This window comes from Centroberyx affinis, unplaced genomic scaffold, assembly GCF_046629955.1.
Source record: "Centroberyx affinis isolate AG114_WGS23_722 - 3 ecotype Tasmania unplaced genomic scaffold, CSIRO-AGI_Caff_v1 ptg002929l_1, whole genome shotgun sequence".
NCBI lineage: Eukaryota > Metazoa > Chordata > Actinopteri > Beryciformes > Berycidae > Centroberyx > Centroberyx affinis.
Window position 1 is genome coordinate 94951 of NW_027281048.1, and position 19623 is coordinate 114573.

Genomic DNA, 19623 nt, shown 5'->3' on the forward strand with positions numbered 1-19623 from the left:
TGCTAATAATTGCCACACCCACGCCTCTCTTTCAGAATAAAAGGCACAACCTCATCCAGCACTGGCACTATTTTTTTCATACAACTTTCAATAAAATGTAATATTTGCAATATTATCTTTCATAGACTTTGAATCTCACTGCTTCTAGGGGGCACTGCTATATTCATGTTGATAGACTGGTGGTCCCTATAATGAAATAAAGAGCTTAAGGTGAAAAGCAAAGGATATGAAATGTATCCCAAAATAAATACGCACAACTTTAATAAAACCTTTTTATTGTGTTTGTCAAAGTCTGGTTGCCAGACAAAACATACAAAAGTTACCATCATTCAGTTTCTACTGCACATTTATGCATTTCTGTGCAATTCTGAGAATTGTTTACATGGATAATCCTATCACCTATTGTCCAGTAAAGCAAATGACATCTGGGTCAGAGTAACAGAAGTCAACAACATAAATATATGACTTGGTAGGGGTTAAGTAATTCAATTATATACAACAGCTTAACTCACAAAAAATATACAATACATCAACAAGGCAAAAACAACCGTTGCCGCATCAATTCTCCCAGTCTGTCAAAAGTCCAGTTTTTATGCAGACAAATATTTACAGATGTTTGAATGTGTTCAACGCACAATATTTGAGTTCCTAACACAATTAACGAAGTAAAAGGAGTCATATTAACTTCCAGTCACAAAAAAAAAAAATGCTTCCATTCCTTAATAGCTCAGCTGGAGCTGGAATTGATGACGTTCGTGCACTGAGGCTCACAGAAGGACCCATAGCGCCCGTAGATGTCTTTGGCTCGGACAGCAAAGTGGTAAGTGGAGCCAGACTGGAACTGGGTGAGTGTACAGGCCATGGGCAGAGCAAGGGCCTTCACCTCCCCGATCTTCTTCCAGTGCTGCTGCGCCGCGTTGCTGCTTGAGTTGTCTTGGTGGAAGGCATAGAGGTGATAGCTGTCTACAGTTGCGCAGGTCCGATCAGTTTCTGCCACGCACCAGGACAGCACGATACCCGTCTGGCTCGGCACCAGCTTTAGCTGGGGCTGCTGAGGGAGGGAGGTCTGAGCGGCCTCTGGGGGCAGGCGGCCTGTGGGTGAGGGTGCAGTGGGGAGAGGGGGCAGGGCTATGGTTGGGGCCCGGGTTGGCGTAGTAGTGGTTACAGCACGGGATTTCATTGGAGAGTCCTACAAAAGGAGGAAACAATTGCCATTAATTATTGCTCTGACAAATCTCTCTGGGTAAATATGATTACAATCACTATTTCCTTACAGGATTTTTGAAATCTACCAATGAATGTGACTTGAACAAGTTATGGAGGAACAGCATTTCACATTTAAAGTTAATAAAGTTGAGATATTTCAATTCTAAAATTCCCAACAGCCGTCAATTGAAGCCTTGGCAAGTCTCATGTTAAAATTATTTTTACAATCAAAAATTTAAAAGGGGGGCATTCTCTTTTGGTGGCAGCCTGATAATCAGCCTGGCAGCCTAAAATCCATTAGTTTCATGTATGCTGGTGTATGCAAGGAATATTACCTCTGACTAAATGGACAAATTTGGTTTGTGTAAAACATGTAAAGTGCAGTTCTTAATCCTTACCAATGGGGGGCGGTGGTGGACTGTCAGTTGAGGATTGCTTGAGTTGCTATAGTTCTGATTGCTTTGCGGGGATGACCTTGCTGCAGCACCTGAAAGACAGAGGACAAATGTCAAAATTACAGATGTCTGCATATTTGGCAGAAACACAGTAAAAAGATGTGAAAAAGATGTCTTAATTACGTGTTTATTTTGTAATTCCTCTTAAGGAGGCAATGATTTGTCTCATATTAGCAGCTAAAGATCCAGGGTAAAGTGGCAAGCATAGGTTTGAGTTTACACACACACGCGCATGCACTCAGTATAGTATGATGATGTGAGGGGCCTTACTGGTGGGAATGCTGACCACTGGGTGTGAACGCTGGGTAGCTGGGGTAGTTGCAACAGTAGCATTCTTTACTCCAGTCACTGTGGAAAGCATAGAAGATAATCAGAATAGAATATTGCTTTTCAATACATTATACTTTCAGGAACGAAAACAAAGCATCAGATGAACATCTATTTTAGCATAGGGGGAGAAACAATTGCGGCTCAACCTTACCTTGCACGTCATCGTCATCTTCAGTGAGGTCTATGACAGAGCCTTTAGGACGCGCCCCTGGGGCAGCTGCTTTGGCTGGAGTAGACCCTGTAGCCTGGTTATCTGAAGCAAGAGAAACAATTTTGATTAAGAAATCAAAAACAGAACAAGATAGCTCACCATTCTTTGGTCAAAACAAAGATAATGGAGCAGGAAACACAAATTTGGTTTCTCTTGAGACGATTATGCTTTGAACACTAAAGCTAAAGAAGGTGTGGAGAAAAAATGAAAGCCCACATGAAAGTCGGCTGCGAAGTGAGCCAAAGCGCCAGTGTGGCTGCCTGGGAAAGTTACAGGTACTGTGTGTCTGTATCCTGCAGCTCTGCATGCACAGTGTGTTTTTTTTTGTTTTTGTTTTTTTTAGACCAACCAACCAAAACAGTGACTTATACCGGCTGCTGGTCGCAGCTAAAAAAAACTATTTCAATGGCTTCAAAGGCCGCACCCACGTCAACTACAGCACCCCCACCTGTCTTTGAGGTCATAGATGTCCCTTGCGGGGGTCCTGGAGCAGTGGAACCTGTTGCTGCTGGTCCAGAGGTTGCAGGTGAAGAGGTCGAAGACATAGCTCCTGCTACGGAGACGGACTGAGCCGGGGTCCTGGCTGTGGTCACCGACACCCCGGCATTGGGAGTAGTTATCCCCCCGGCGCCCCCTTGGTACACGGCCCGGGCGAGAGAGATCTGCGCGGGGGACATCTGCCCGGTGGAGGCCTGCAGGGCTGGGACAGTGATAGCTGCCTGGGAGGAGGCTGTTGTGGTGGTGGCAGGAGCAGGCTTGAGTATAAAGGTGGCGGTGGATGTAGTGGTTTTGGCCTTGTTGAGCGAGTTGGCTGCCGACAAAGAGGAGACAGGAATGTTGACCAGTGTCCCCGTCTGGCCGTTGGTCATAGACAGAGGCAGCTGGATGAGGAGCGGCTGGCCCGTAGCCATCATGCCGCTCCCGGGGGCCGTCTTCAGCAGCAGGGTGCCCGTGGGACTCTGGGTGGTGATGCCGGCAGCCAGGGTGGAGGCAGCGTTGGAGGCGGAGGTGATCAGCTGGAGGATGGGAGCCTGCGACATCATGGCTGTAGAGGTGGACGTGGGGACTGGGGTTGGCTGAGCTGTCGGAGCTGGAATTGATGGGGTAAACAGAAAAAAAGGCTGGGTTCAGATGATGAGGTGTCACTGGGGCCTTCAACTTAATGGCATGCTGTGTGCCATTCTATATCCATCTGTTATGAATCCGTTACTTGCAATCGATTGAGAGGTGTAGGTACCATACCACAATCTGTTAGGTATCCTATTCATCTTCAGATAACAAAAATATTAAAAAGTAGAGGCAGATCATTTCATCATTATCTCATCCATAAGAAAAGGTCAACATCACACTGAAGCCAGCAAATGAGAATCACACTACTCACCAGTTGTACTGGTCGAAGCAAGGGTTGTTGTAGTCTGCTTTATCTCCATAGGAGTCCGGACTGTCCTGTTTAGAAAGATTGCTTATGCTTAGAGTTGTTTATATCCACAACAGTATGGCACTCGAAGAAGACGACTGAACGTGGGAAGGTGTTGAATTCCAATTTATTCCATTCTCTGTAATCTTTGAACAACATGTGGCATGTTTCCACCTCAAGATTAAAGTTAGCATATGTCTCTGTTTTCATTAAAGCGCTTAGCAGTATGTTAGTAGTAGTTCACTTAATTCATGTATGGAGCCAAAATCCACAAAACTTGTTTGGTTTGAACTTTATTTTGACGAGCGCTGTGGAGAGTCTAAGTACAATGAGAATGATAATTAAACAACATCATATGCTTTAATAATTTCAATGACGCAATCATGACAATTGTCCCAGTATGCTTTCGTTCTTATAACAGAAGAATGTCAAGAAGATGATATGGAAGGTCTTCCATCGCAATCCCGAAAAAATTCCGGTCTTCTCTTCACTCGCATTATTTCATTGATAGAGTCGCGAATCTCTCTCCAGCTTTCACAGGACAGTTCAGTGAATCGACGCTCGATGTACATCCTCAGTGTCCTCCTTACGTTTCTGGGCAGCGCATCCTTGCCCAATAAGCCAACATAGTTGACCTTTGAGACCCACTCACAGTAGATATCATAGGGCACTAAGTTGCGGAATATGTAAGAGGCGTAGCGGTCAGGCCTGGGCTTCCCTGAGCTTCTCTTGCAATTATGGTACAGCACTCTTTCCAAGTGGGAACTGATTGAGCGGAGCTTGATGTCTGCTCGGCATTTCCCTTCGCTGTTTTCTGCCAGCCGTTTTGCCATGGCAATATGGCGCGGGACAAGCAGATCTTCTTCCTCTTCCTCCTCCTCTTTATCTTCCTTCGTTTTCTTCTTGACTGACAGTGCAGGTGTCTTACCAACAGAGGGTGCCATTCCCTCACTGGGCGCCTCAGGCTGCGGCTCCACTGTCTGCCGACGGAGCACGCTGTTGGGAGGAGAGGTGCAGTTTTAACTACACTCTGCACTGCCTGAGGTAACGCTCAGGCTTCACATTGTAGAACGTCACAAGACTCGGGACCTGGACCCATGCGGGGTTACTTTGCAGGTGCAAAACACAGACTGGGAAGTGTTTGTTTATTCCAAACCAGTCTTAATAAGAAATATTTTAAGTGAAGTACGGAGTTTAAAAAAAGTTGATCTTGACAAACCGAACAAGGGCCATGAAAACTTGGTTTCCAAAAAGTATGGTTTTGGAGGATGTAAGGATTGAAGTCTTTATTCTGTCTCCATTAGATTTCAATCCAGTCTCTAGTGATTACAGATAGCAATCCGGGACATTGTCAAATATTCACGCTGTGAACGGCTCCGTGTGTAGTACTGGCTTCAGTCCGGTATTGTCACGTTCATACAAAGGCCCAATTAAATTGACACACAATACCAAAGATCACACAGTGCTGTATGATTTTAGGACAACATCTTTAAACACATTTATGCTGGAAATTTTGATAAATGAAAATATTCCGTCAGGTGAGGGAATGGTCTGGAAAACATTTGAACTTGCAATGAACAAAAACCTTGAAAACCTGACTGCTAAATTCAGAGGTCCACAGATACACTGTCATTGACAGGCTTCTAGGTGAGGAATTATTATAGGCACGGACACACACTTACCGTTGAGTTGGAGGGGTGTTTGCAGCAGCAGCGGTCTTGGCAGCAGTGGCGGCAGCAGCAGTAGCAGCAGCAGTGGCGGCAGCAGCAGCAGCAGCAATCACCTATAGAAATAAGACAGTATGCTCTCAGTAAGAACATTTTCAGACATTTTCATTTGAAAACCAGAAACACAAATCTTTCTTAGAAAAGTAATAAAGTGAAAAGGAAAAATAGAATTTCTTACCTCCTGTTTTCTTTTGTTCTCCGACGCCTGATTGGCCTCTCCAAACTTCTTTGCTAGTCGGGCAATCTTGGCCTAAAAAAAGCAGAGGAGGTAGACTTAAAATTTGGGCTTTATTAGCGGTAAGGAGTGAATTTTAACAGTTCATAAACTACCAAGCACAAGTCAGTAAAAGAGCATTTAATTTTACAGTTTTACATATGTTAGGCTAAAAAAAGCTTCATTTTTAATGATGGAAAAAACATATTTTTACATGAGAAAAATGAAAGAGAATCTACTTACTTGGAGTGCGTTAAGGGTGGTCTGGTGTTTCGTGGCACAGTCGATCTTATCTACTCTGTCCTTGAGCTCTTGCAAGCTTTTGTCAAAAACCGTTAGCTGCAAGACCCTCAACCGTTCTTCCACTAACTGTTGCACAACCTGGGGAATAAGGTCAGACAAAAAGGCAAAAATGTGAACTTGTACAGGCTGCTGCACTCACACAATGAAATACTTTGATATCTATTGGCACTGAGCTCAGTTAGCCTACACTTTAAAATAAAATGGTTAGGTGCAGTAGGACAGATTCATACAAACCTTTTCAAGTTTAAGGCGACTGCTACCTTTCGCAGTAATTTTCAGTTCCAATTGCGCTTCCAGCTCCACGCCGTCCACCTTGGGCCTCTTCCCGTCCCTTTCCACTGTCTTTCCGTCTTTTTCAGAACCCTCCGACAAAGTGCGCTTCAGTCCCGAGGTGGAGCCCTTCTCTTGCACTGCTGTAGGAGCAAAGAAGGAAGTCAGCCATAAATTGCTTACTGCGTGTCAATGTCCTAACAGTTGGTGACCTGGTGAGTACACTGGTGTTTTGTTGGGATGTTTTTGTACTTTTCAGAGTTGAGAAGTAATTAATGTAAAGTAATTCATTCTTAGAAAAATACAAACATTAACAATGTGACACAGCATGAGTTTGAAGCTGTAGCATGTTTTTTCATTGTTCATAAACACTAATGACATCCATGGATCCATAGCTTTGAGGTTTATTCCCATTTCTCTCAAGTTTACTCCTTAATCTTGCTGCATTTTCTCCCCACAATTTACAGGCTACTATCCTATACAAGTTATTCACTGCCCTGAATCTTTCATGTTTCCTATGCTTTTTATAAACACCATTTATTGCCATTTTGTTTTAGGTCAGTCTCAGTCACTCTCAGTTGAGATTGGAGCCAAACAGGATGACAGGATGAGGACAGATTTGCTCAGATTTCAAAAGGGACAGCAATAGCTTTGATGGCTTTCTCCCGTATTTTCACCATCCAAATTTAAACAGACTGAGTGATAACGTATGTTGTGGGAGTAGGCTTCCTGGAGGTAATCCTCAAAACAAAGGCACAGGAGGAACAACAAGCACAACGCCATTTGCAGTGGAAACAACAAGCAGGTGTAGTTGCTGAAAATTTGCAACATCCTAATGATTTATGTCCGCATTTTTTCACCTTTATCACAGAAAACCAGTTGGCATGAGTACATACCATCTCTTTAGTGACATAAGCCTATTCTTATGGGAAAATTTGATAATTCTCTCGGACCTTTAAGCAATGACAGATTGGGTTCCTATCTGGAACCAGAGACACAGTGACATAACAGACATATCTGATCTCTTAGTGGTATTCCTTTGTATTACCCCACAAGTTTGACATCCCAGACTCAGGAGAGATAATTTTTCACAAGGTAGATTTTTTTTCTTTCACTTTTAGGGTAATAATGTAATGTAATTAGGGTTCAAACCCCCTTCTAAGTTTGTGCTGGTTTATTATTATTTGTCTTCTGCCACGGCTCAAATTGCTGTGAGCTGGAATGAGCGAAAACCATGAAACTCGGCCCAATAACTGGAAATGATGTGCAAATGCTTCCCAAGAAATATGAGCCCAATCGGCCAGATGGTGGCACTGTAATTCAGGCCCAAAAATGCTATTTTGGAAAGGCCACGCCCCTCACACCGTAAGTCCGATTGACTTGAAATTTGACACACAAGTCCAGCTCAATGTGCTCTACAAAAAAGCCTCTTGGACCATAAAAGTCCGCCATGATGGATTTTTTGCTAATTTGCATAATGTGAAAAAAAGTAATGTGACAAAAAAAAAAATCTACTTTTTGGATTTTGACGTTGTCAACACCAAATTTGGTATACAGCCTTGGGGGACTGCGATACACATTTCTATTATAAATGAGCAAGAGCGGTCAAAAAACATGCCCGCCATCAACCAAAATATCTTCCCAAAGGGCGGGGCTTAGCAAATATTGGCCATAACTCATTAACCATTTGTCCGATCATCATAAGTCTTGGTAGGTAACTTCAGTCCGTGTTTGGGAATAGGTCTACCAAAGCATTTTGAGCCTGACCCATAGAGGGTGCCACAAATGCCACAAACGTGTATCTGAAAACCCTGTGGACAGAATTTCACCAAAATTGGTGTGCATGCTCTGGGGGCAAGTATTAACCAAAATCTGAAGTGCCATATTGATTAGTGCAAGTGGGCGTGGCCTATCACATATTTGCTCATAACTCAAGATGCCTTTGAGCAATCCTGATTAAACTCACTGGAGACATCCTGCGCTCTCCTGAACATACAATCCAATGGAGGGGGGACGAATGGCCGAACTTTGAGTGCGCAATTATTGAAATGCTGCATACATTGTAATGATAAAACAAGTATGTGCTTGGTCTCACTCCTTCTTTAAACAGAATTAAACTAGCTGAAGTGACTTCGCTCGTTGGTGCTCACGGCTTTAATTTTGGCCGATTGAGCTGCTTCCTTCCGTGAAGCGAAAAAACCCTCAAATTGACGCTTGCGGCTATATTTTAATTTATTTCTTTGTGAAATAGTTGGCAGTGTGGTAGACCACAATTTCAGAGTAATTTCTCCAATGCTGGTAATTTTTACTTGCACATAAATCCAGCTACAATGTTTATTTGATACAGTCTTATGTGCAATATCTTCAATACACAGAGATATCATCTTAATATTGCAGATGAAGAGATTCTCCTGTATCACTTCACAGCTAAAATGCCAACTGTTGGTAAAAATTCAACAAATATTGTACAATTCTTCAAAAAGAATTAAAACGTGGGTGTCCTGGTGGATCAGTGGTCTAAGGTGTATAAAAAGGTGTTTAAGGTGTGACGTCCTGGGTTTGAATCTGGCCCAGCACATTTTTCTCATGTCATCCCCCTCTCTCTCCCAGTCTTTCCTGTCTCCCTCTACTTTCATCTGTCTAATAAAGGCAAAAAAATGCCAAAGGAAAAAAAAAGATCTTTAAAAATAATAAATAAAATGTAACACTTAAATTAATACATTCATATTTTCTTTTTAAAATCTTTTTTTTTTAATTCAGCTTTGAAATATGTTATTCCAGTGCCTTAGGACAGTTTAGTCTTTAGCTTTGAAGTGCTAGCACTTGTATTACAAAAGTTTGCTCAAACATATGAGTTATTGTTACATTGTTGCTTAACACTTGCTACTTAATGGGACATGTGAAAGTTTACTTAGCTTTTCTCAGCTTATATAACATAATCATTTTGGGGGATTAATTTCATGGACTTGAAGAAATGTGTGTTTGTATTTGTAGTGTCAGCAAATGATATCTCTTTACCAAGTAGCACCAAGTATAGAGTAATAATTAGACAAAACATTTTTTAACTGAAATAAAAATAACTCATTATTATTGAGTTGTTTATTATTGAGGACCATGTAGCAATTTCCACTGAGGCTGTATTTTAGAAATTAAAAGAAAAACTCAACTCAAGCTAGATTTCAAACACAGAGTTTTTGGATATAGAGTTCCGTTTCTATTCTACATTGGTTAAAATGGAGCCGGAAGAACGTAACTCTCCGAATTTAAAACATCGTAAATGATGATGACATTGAATATTACTAAATGTTGGTTAATTTTTCCTTTGAATTTCTTCTAAATTAAAAGTATTATGTATTTGTAAGGAGTAATTATCTCTGGAATGTTTGACAATTTAGCCCCACTCTTTCATACCTGTGTCAGATGGTGGAGTGGAAGAAGGGCGAGATGGCTTTGTGGATTGTCCAGCTGCGTTTTTTTCCTTTTTTATTTCTACTTTCACCGAGTCCACCTCCATCTTCTCCACCTTTATTGACCCTTGCTTCGCCTCTTGTTTGTCATCCTTCACCTCTTCCTTTATGTCCTCCTCCTCCTTGATGTCGGGGTCCTGCTTCGGAACCGTGAGGGAAGAGGGAGGAGCTGGACGAGATGAGGAAGAAGCGGGAGTAGATGTGGCGTGAGGAGAGGAAGCAGAGGTGGTGGCTTTGGGGGAAGGAGGCTTCTCTACTCGTCGTTTGGCTGTGGAAGCCTCGGGGGCCTTTGCCTCTGTAGTGTCCTTATCCGTTTCCATGGGTTCTGTGCAATCAGACTTTGTCCTATGGTCCTTGTCTGACTTTTTGCCAGATACTGCAGGTGAGGCAGGTGGAGCCAAACCTTTAGCAGAATCCTTGACAGAATCCATAACTGGTCCCTCTGTTGTAGTGTGTGTCTCCTGAAGAAGAGAATACATGGTTAATTACAACAAGGCGCTGGAAATACCTGTGGTTCTTGGACTAATCAATCCAAAATTCAGCCATTCCCCCATTAGTACTCATTTTTTCTCTTCTCTTTAAATGGGAGAATATGTATTTAATCTTTATTCTGCGTTACACAAACATTTTCCAAAATATTAGCATTTACCTCTTTCTTTTCCATTTCTGCGACCACCTCTGGGTCTTTTTTCTGGCCTTCCTTGGCCTCTGTTGGCGCCGAGGCAGGGCAATCGTTCGACGAGGACGGTGAAGACCCTTTCTTCCCTTCCTCCTCCATCTTTTTCAGTTCAAAGTTTAGAGAGTGGAATGGCGATATGGGAGAAGTAGGCGTCTCTTCCTTGGCTTTTGGACTTTGCGAAGAGGGTGGCGATGGGGACAAATTTAGGGACAGGGAAGGAGCAGGGGAGCCCCGAGAGGCTGGAGAGACAGGAGAGGCTGCATGGGGGGAGTTTGAGTCCAAGGTGTTGTTTTGCTCTTTGTCCGCCACTTTTTGCCCATCCTCTTTATGTGTGCCGTTCAGCAGAGGAGGAGGAGACGGATTGGACAAAGGCGAAGCCCCTGTCAACAAAGTGTTGTGAAGAGTCTCCAGTTGCTGCCGATCACTGATCTTCATGGTTTTCCTGGCACGGAAAATCTTCTTCTTCTCCTCTGCCACAACAACTTCCATTTTTACCTGCAGAGGGACAAGGAGAGATCAGATTCTATCCAATGAGACTTGGAAGGATCTACAAAACCACCGTGATAGCTAGGGGAGTAAACAGCACTGCCTCTCCCGCCTATGAAACTGTCCTGGATTGTACGTACTGCATAGCAAAGATGTGACTGCAGAGCTTCAGAGGAAACACTAGAGTTCACTGTGGAGCCCTAGGGTTTCCTTGTTTGTTCTGTTCTGGAAGGTTCTTTTCCCACTGACGTCTGCATACCAAACCAGTCTGTTCCACAAGATTTTCACAACAGATTTGACTCAGAGTCTTGTGAATCCAAGCCATTTCTCTTCACTAAGGATCTCTGGTGTATTTACACATATCTGTCCTGAGTGCCAAAACCAAGATACAGCTCACTGTGTCAATAACCCTTTTTAATGTTAGTCAGAACAGCTTAAACTGCCCTGGCCAATTCCCCTAGCCTCAGTTTTCTGATTAGCCTAAGGATTTCAAGTGTACCTGAGCCCCGATCCAGAGCACGGAAATGACATTGTAGTTAACAGCAGCAGCATTTCCCAACCCTCCCTGCCGTCTGCCTCCCATCCCCCCCATGTTCCTATTGGTCACATCCTCAGCGAATCAGAGCTGCCAAATTGAGGCTGTGCTGGCAACAGTAAAGAGGTTATGCAAAAGGTGAAGGATTTTTCCGTACATAGTTTTAACTGTCGCACACACTGTAGTTTTGGGGCTAGTTGCCACATTTTATGATACAAGACTACATGCAGGAAGTAGTCTGATGTATGAAAGCTGTGTGCTGTAGGAAAATGAGGCAAGTTCTCATTTTGCATTCAGTTGTAAACCGGACATGTGGTAGGACATCAAATAACATGCATTGCAGACAATTTCATTAAATCTTCAATGAATAGCTCACCTTTAAGCGGTAAGGTTCCTGACCATGGATTTAACACCAAATTCTTCAATAACCTAGGGAAAAAAACAAACAAGATGCATTTTATATTTAATTTGGTATCGTACTACCGCTTCAAACTATGGCTACAAGATCAGCTATGTATAAAATCCACAGACCTTCCATGTTAAAGATTCACCCTTAATTGATCACTTCTGATTTTAGCAATCTATCTATCTCTATCTCTTTAGCACAACAACAGAGCGATGCTTTGAGCTGCAATTCAGAGCCAGGGATTTAGAGGAGATATTTTACTGGGGGTCACGATGAATCTCGTCAAACTGCAAATATAATTATATAGATGACAATCAATGTCCATCATATTTATCAAATATTTACATACGGGCCATCCATCTTAACACAAAAGCACTACTAGCAAATTGTCAGTTCTTTTTGACAAATGCTGTGATAACAGTTTTTAATCAAGATATTTTTGGCCACAATAATTGCAACATGAAAATTTGATACTGGCCCACGCTTACTCAGTACTAATATTACAAAGCGTGATTAAAACAAAACAAAAAAAGGAAAAGAAAAAAAAACATCGAACATGAGGCTTTAAGAGTGATTACTCATGTGATTTTAGGGGAAAGACATGGAATCTATACAAGGTCAAATCACAGGCAAAAGAAAACAGCTTCTTGCCATGATTACGACTCACTGCTGACACTTTGCTGACAGCTAAATACAAGACTAGGAAAAATGGAGAGTTTTTCTTTTCAGTGAACACGTTAACCAGGTTTTCGAGATAGACCACTCCGTCTGTTACTAGACCTCAAATGACATTATGCACATACAGTATATTTAAGGTGGGGCATATGTTACTGTATGGCAAATACATAAGTGTCGAAAGCGTAGGCATCAGAGTAGACACAGAATAGCACAGAAATAGGCTAAAAAGAGATCATTATATTGACTAAAGAAATCTTTAAACTCTGTTATCAGATGAGAGCGACAACCTGCTTCAGTTTTACACTGTAAAGTTGGTTTGGGGCACAGCTATGTTGTTACTTCATTGCTGCACTATAAGACTGCACTTGACAGAGCTATCTGAAAAGACCTTGTTCTCCCACACCTGTTTGATTTAGTTTGTATATTTTGCAACTTGACAGGCTGTGACATGAGCCTAGAAATGTACAACATTCACCAAGCAGACTATTGTGAATTGAATGTACACTTTACACTGTATGTAAAACTGTATGTAAAGCACACTGAGCTGCTGGGTAGATACACACAACATTGTTAACAATGCCTAATCTCTTAGCAAGCAAGGTTTATACACATGCTTCCTGTTTAGATTAAAAACTGTCTAAGTGGTATTTCCTTCAACTCAGAAGATATTTCACCATCACTGCTTAAAAAATAACCTGAAATCAACATAATGTAAGTGGTCCAAAACAATTCAGGAGTGTATATTCTCAGCATGCTCACTTCACATTCCACTGTTATTGCACGCTGCTGCAGCGCGTGGCGCGCAATCTCCCCCTCCCCCACCCTACGGTTTCATTAACTGCGCCTGGATTCACTGCAGAAACTCAAAATGGCCGTCTGCTCTGCTGTATGCAGGCAGGCTGAGCTCTCAGTAGCTAGCTGAATAGGATTCTATGTCAGCACCAGCTATATCAAGTTGCACCATCACCCTGTTCATTAATAATTTGCTCTTGATCTTGACTATGGTGAGGCTTCAGCTATATTTATATGGGTAAACAAAATGCAGCATATATAGTCTTCATTATCATAAACAAAAATGTTAATTAAGCTACAGTTTAGCAATTCTCTCACAAAACATTATCAAAATGCTTATGCTCCATTTGTCCATCCCCACAGCTCCAATAATCCAAGTTACCTAAACCAGTTTCACTGCATTGGGTGATTATTGCAAGATATAGAAGACTGTTATGGTTGCGGTTATGGTTATTATAGCTTCCATATTTTAACTGTCCAGCATTGTGGTAAATAAGCATTAATTGATTGAAGATTCTATTTCTTTTTTAAGAATCTTATGCCACGATACCTCACATCATCGGCCTGTATTTGGCATTAGGGCTTTCTGCAGCTACATCAGTCAGTCCTCTGCTGACTGGCTCTGACAAACCCAGAAAACAGTCATTACAGGCATCAAATGAACGCGAGGCGGCTGGGTGTGGCATTTCATGAGCACCTCAAGTGATGTTATACAAAAAAAAAAAAAGGTCTAGTCGCGTCAATTAAACAAAATTATTATTAGCAGTAATCATCACTCCTGCCGAGTAGACAACGTAAATGCCAGTAGACTATTCACACGAGTGTTTACACTCCAAGAACCTAAATTGCTAAAAGTCTGATAAAGTTTTAGGTATATTAATTTACAAAACATACGCCGAGGACAGACAAAATGTTGTCTCAGGGGTTGCCACAGAGTACCAGGGATTAAAATTTATTCCTGCATGGGTCTGAATTCCACCCCAGACTATGCTGTTCGACTCTTATCGCTTTTTGTTTCTGGTGATACTCCACTGACTGCTGACAAAAAAGTTGAGTATGACTCCTGTCCCCTCTCCCCCTTATATTATTACTATATTTTTTTTCTGTCTAAGATGTTAGATCTTTGAGATGTTTTCTTTCTCAAAATTCATCCTTCTCTCAATATTTTTACCCGCTGCATTCAACTGGAGTCAACACAATCTGTAGGTGCTCTGGTTTCAGGCATAGATGAGAGAGACTTCACAACTTCCAAGATGTTTAAAATATTGATTTTCAGCTTTAAATTATTGCTCGGACTGTTTGTGTTTGTTTACTGAAGTCGTGCCAAGCTTCTCAGTCAAGCTTTGATGACCGGGTCTGCCATGTCTGAGAAGGAATTGCTTTACATAGGCCTATGCCTTCATGCTATGGCAGCACTCAGAAACAGCAAAGGAGAGATATCCATCTTCTCACTTCTGATCTCCTGACAACTTATATTTGCACAGTCGGTGCCAGTTTTCCTTATTGTCTCTGAGAAGTTTTCCTCTGCGCTCCTTTGTTTCAACATCAATGTATCGGTCATCGAGTTGCTGGTCAAGGCCTCAACATTGCAGTATCTGTCAAATTGCATGTGACCTTCTTCCAGTCCAAAGTATTTGGAGAGCAGGGTGGTGCAGTGAGTAGGGAGACAGTCCTTCAACACAAGGACTCAAGTTCAAGCTTCTGTGACAGCAAACATCCGCCCTGCTGAAGTGTCCTTGAGCAAGAAAGGGAATCCACACCAGCTAGAGGTGCGCTGCTCTGTAGCCAACCCTGCACTCCAACCTCCCTGTGGAGGGGGGCGATCCAAAGGGGAATTTCTCATTCAGGCATCAACAAAGAATCACATTGCTATTTCAGCTGTGGAAGATGCAACCAAGCTTTGGCAGTATACTCAATGCTGTCCATAATTCACTTTTGACAATTCAGAGCAATATTTACCCAGATCTTGCCCAACAGGATATTCAAGGCTATTCTAGAAACAATACACTTGTGTGCCAAACGTGCACATGTTCTGAACCTCTGAGTAGCACAAAGTCAACTTAAAAACAGGCTCTACTGAGCCTAATTCAAACTCTCCATTGGCTGTTCATTCTCCGTAGTCAGAAATGTGTACAAGCTATCTTTCCCAGGTAAAGACAAAACTGCATTGATGGGTTTCTTGTCTATGAACATGTTTGACTGAGTCAGCTATCCTTCCACAAGAGTGCACCACTCTTTGCGTTGGTGCTCTTGTGTGCCACAGAACACAGTGAATACGATATAAACCCAAAGTATATCACAAGTCAGAAGCCCTTTCTGTATGAGACATATCGCTGTATCAGGTGAAAACCCTGTATCTCCAAAATGTAGAAAGAAAAACTTATGTTTGTGGCATTCTATACCCATAGAGGAGTATGTAATCCTTCAACTGAAGTTAAAACATGAAAATCATCATCATTAGGAACAGCATCTATCCTAAATTGTGACATACTCAAGCTATGGATTTTTGATGAAGCATCATCCACCCCAATACTGGGTTCCCTTGCGCTGCTGACCTGAACATTTTAATGAAGCTTCACCCAGAAACAAAGGTCATAACAAAATTGCATTTCTAGACAAACTGCTGGATGGCATCTTTCCACATCAACATGTCTGCAAATCTAACACTTTGACATCTGTCGAATATTTAGCGTGATCATGAATTGATCTTTTAGATTGCTGGCATGGCTAACAAGTGTTAGACTGAAATTAAAGCAGGCAAAAATATTTAAAAAAATCAGCCAACAATTTTGTTATCAAGCATGCTAACCATATTTCAGGTTTCATCTATGAGATACAAACACTCAAAACATGTGGGAAAACAAGTGCACCCCCTGTGTCACACACAGTGCTGCAGGTAAGAAGCGTCTCTCTGCCCATGTTATTGATGTAATTAGGCTACACGTGGCATCATTTAAAAATCTGTCAATCAGCTGTCCAATTAATGAAACCTGACAGCAAATCAAATCATCCCTATTCCTTGACATGTGCAGAATGTCTGAATTTAACGTTTCCTATCAAGGAACAGAGAACTGAAAACTTTGGCTTCTTGAATTAGCGTAGCACTCTTTAAAAAAACATCAAAAGCCAAACTTGAGACAAGTCTAAAGCTGCAATAAAATAAGACACATTAGGTTGAAACAATACAGAGAGAAATGTTTAACATGCTTTAAAAAGAGAGGAAAGTCAACCTTTGACAGGAGGATGTGTGAGATTGAGGCCTTCCGTGTATTTTGCTGATTGAGGGAACAAGCAACGGCTGAGAGGCCGGCAGGAGAAAACAAGAAAGAGAATGGGGGAGGGACCATTTAGGACTAGTCCATCTTCCTCATTGCAGGGGTCTGTCCTATAAAGGCTGTGTACCTTAAATAAGCCTATGAAGGGTGACAATTACTCACTTAAAAAAGGAAACTCAGTCAGTACAATGCTACTGACACAGCAGACACTGCCATAATGCATAATATGAAACACTAAAAACAGTAATCATGTTATTTTTTTTCTTTCAGAAGGTAAAGTTGTTAACTGTCACTAATTGCACCACAAATAAGTATAAATCACGTGTCTGCTCCAGTTGTAAGCAGTATAGTATGGTGATTGCCAATACCAACCCTAGCTAGCAGCGCACAGGCAGAAGGGAAGTGCACTGCACAGCCTGCTACTTAGCAACACCCATCCCCCACTCGAGCAAAACCTCATCCACAGTATGGAAATCCACTCCCGAGCATGGACTAAACCATTCGCACAGAGGACAGGGGGGTTCTCCATTCTACAAAACACCATAGGCACCAAATTTCTACAATCATTTTCCCCTCTCCAAAACTAAGACAGAGGGCTTTCTGCTCCCTGGGATTACCCCTAAAAATGTACGATGACAATTTTAAACTGGTTTCTGGTGCTGTAACAGTTAATGTTTATTTTCTCCATAAACAGACAAAAGACATCAATACAAAACCCTGCCATAACTGTAAATCAATCCCTTCAGTGAAAACTATATTGAGTCCTCTGCCTTCTCCACCTTCTCTCTCTTTCATAGATTTTATCTGAGCTGCCTGCATACATACGAAATGGCCACCAGTGTTGCTATGCGCAACAACACTGAGCACTCGCTACCATTAAACTGAGTATCTCATTTCAAGCTCAGCCTACTACTTGAAAACTCATTTTCTTCAACTTCACCTGTAAAATGATTACTTTACAATAGATTTTTCTTCTATTTTCCCTTATTGAACTACTGTACACTTAAGGACCTTTATCTTAGTCTCACTAGTGCATTAAGTCTAACATAGATCATAAGATAGGCTGATATGAAAATGCAGGCTAAGCTCATCATTTTGCTTATTTTGCCAATTCCTTGTAGAAGATGATTTTGCTAGGCAAAAATATCTTCTCCAGAATAGTTGGGGTAATTGCTTGGCCCAACATGCTACGCTGTTGCACTCTTGGCTGTTTCTGGTCCTTTTCTTTCCTGTCTGCTAAAATAAAAAGTAATGAGTAGACTGCATACTCTTCTTTTGATAAATGCTTTGTCAGAAATGGACTCAAGGTTTATTCTCCCTCCTTCCCTCAATATTTTCCAGTCTTCACAAGCTCTGATGTCAGTCAGGCCTTGATGAGAAGCATTCCACAGCTAGCAGCACAATTTAAACTTTAGGGGCATGATCTCTGTAACACACACACACAAAAAAAAAGGAACACAAGGGGAAGAAACATAGGAAAACCGGAATCTCTATTTGAAATGAATGGGACACGTGGGCCCAAAAATACTGAAAAATTGTAAAAAATAAAAATATATATATATCTCTCAGAACCCTTCCCTCTACGCATTATTGCTTCTCCATGAATAGATGGCTCTTTATCGCACATGTGTTTTCTGTTACGAAGGAGAACAGATCAACACACAATTTGGCAAATTTCTATTTCTGACCTTGCAAATGTTGAAAGTGAACTGTAATTGAAAATCAAATCAACTGGGCCAAACAAAAACTGGCCAATATTCTCTCAAGCAGCTCAATCTCCCTCCCCAACAGATGTGGCTTTGCTTCTTTGATGGGAGCAAACACTGACTAAACAGAGCACAAAAATAGTTCAGTTCAACAAAACTATGATGGCAAATATATTTTTAAATGGAAGAAACATTCACCTTTGACAGGAGGATTTGAGAGATTGGGGCCTTCCATTAGAGGTCATACAAATTTGTTTTGCTGGTCAATGGAGCACATGGCTGAGAAGAGACAGAGGAGAAATGCACAGGGGGAGGAGCCAAGTTCAGACTGTTCCATCTGACTACTGGCAGGGATCTCTCTCGCTCTTTTTTTTTTTTTTAAAGAAAAAAAAACAGGCCTATTTGTGGTGACAATTACAAACTAAAAAGTAGAAAATGTCAACAGTCTCATAGTGTGTAATATGAAACATTAACCAATAAAACACCAGTAAAATAAATAGTGCAACCTCAACGTTTTAAAGCAGCACAATGTGCACTTTAGTCACAAAGCCTAGCTAGCGGCGCACAGCCAGTGCTGAAGTGCACACCCCCGACACACTCAACCAAGCAGCAGCAGCAGCACCCCCACCCCCACACACACACACTCGGGAACAGCCTCTCCCACACTCAAACATGGACTAAACCATTCTGACGGGGGGGGGGGAGCTTTCAAATCAAGAAGATAAACCAAAATAAAGTATCATTCAAGTCATCAAACAGACACAAAATCCAGATTTACATCGCTAAATGAGGACAAGGGCTTTTTTTCTTCCTGGGTTTACACACAAAAATTAGATTACAAGCAGTAGGCTTATTTAGTCAACATTTTGAAATAGAACTGGATACAGGCCAAAGATATATTTTCTCCAGGAACATGAGGGATATAGGTAGGACTCATGATAAACTATGATTAAATCTGTAAAAACCAACCTAGTGACTCAAAATGGTAGTTGAAAGAAACTCTCATCATAAATTGTGCCAAGTGTTTTTTGTTAAGCATTCTTAACATTTACAAGCAACAAACAACGCTTTTTAGCTACACAGACCCTTGCTAGCTGCGCACAGCAAGAAATGAAGAGCACAGCTTGACACACTAAGCAGCCCCCGTCCGCCCTGCCTCTCCCACAGCAGGGAGGTTTACTGCCAAACAGACTGAACCATTCTGACAGAGGGGGGTTCTCCACACCAGAGAGGAAACAAAAGAAAGAACCCCTCGAAAAAATGTCAACATAACTTAAAAACATAAATTTAGTCAAGTACTTCTTTTCTTGAGCTTTTTATAAATGTGGATTAAACACAAAATAGCTCATTAAAAGTAGGTTACTGTCTGCCAAACAAACAGACACAGACCAAAGAAATGTAATGATAGTTCAAGGAAATGTAGACTGTATATTCATAATTACACTGTAATTTGCAAACTTCACCTC

The 19623-nt window shown here is 41.6% G+C and overlaps 1 protein-coding gene across 3 annotated transcripts in view; it reads right to left on the reverse strand.

Moving 5' to 3' along the window:
* Nucleotides 1-274: 274 nt before the first annotated feature.
* atf7ip (activating transcription factor 7 interacting protein) overlaps nucleotides 275-19623 on the reverse strand; it is a 32601-nt gene continuing 13252 nt past the window's right edge. The window contains exons 1-14 of one of the 3 annotated variants that reach the window (XM_071536687.1): nucleotides 16407-16439; nucleotides 11677-11729; nucleotides 10250-10774; nucleotides 9545-10061; nucleotides 6098-6276; nucleotides 5804-5941; nucleotides 5525-5596; nucleotides 5302-5402; nucleotides 3584-3648; nucleotides 2651-3292; nucleotides 2143-2244; nucleotides 1932-2009; nucleotides 1605-1693; nucleotides 275-1189 (exon numbers count right to left, since the gene is read on the reverse strand). In XM_071536687.1, the coding sequence (XP_071392788.1) occupies nucleotides 728-1189; nucleotides 1605-1693; nucleotides 1932-2009; nucleotides 2143-2244; nucleotides 2651-3292; nucleotides 3584-3648; nucleotides 5302-5402; nucleotides 5525-5596; nucleotides 5804-5941; nucleotides 6098-6276; nucleotides 9545-10061; nucleotides 10250-10768 (2964 nt within the window). In that variant the 5' untranslated portion in view covers nucleotides 10769-10774; nucleotides 11677-11729; nucleotides 16407-16439 and the 3' untranslated portion in view covers nucleotides 275-727. Of the gene's footprint in view, nucleotides 1190-1604; nucleotides 1694-1931; nucleotides 2010-2142; nucleotides 2245-2650; nucleotides 3293-3583; nucleotides 3649-5301; nucleotides 5403-5524; nucleotides 5597-5803; nucleotides 5942-6097; nucleotides 6277-9544; nucleotides 10062-10249; nucleotides 10775-10905; nucleotides 10988-11676; nucleotides 11730-16406; nucleotides 16440-19623 lie in introns of those variants that run through there. The other 2 variants (XM_071536686.1, XM_071536688.1) reach the window with 2 other exon arrangements.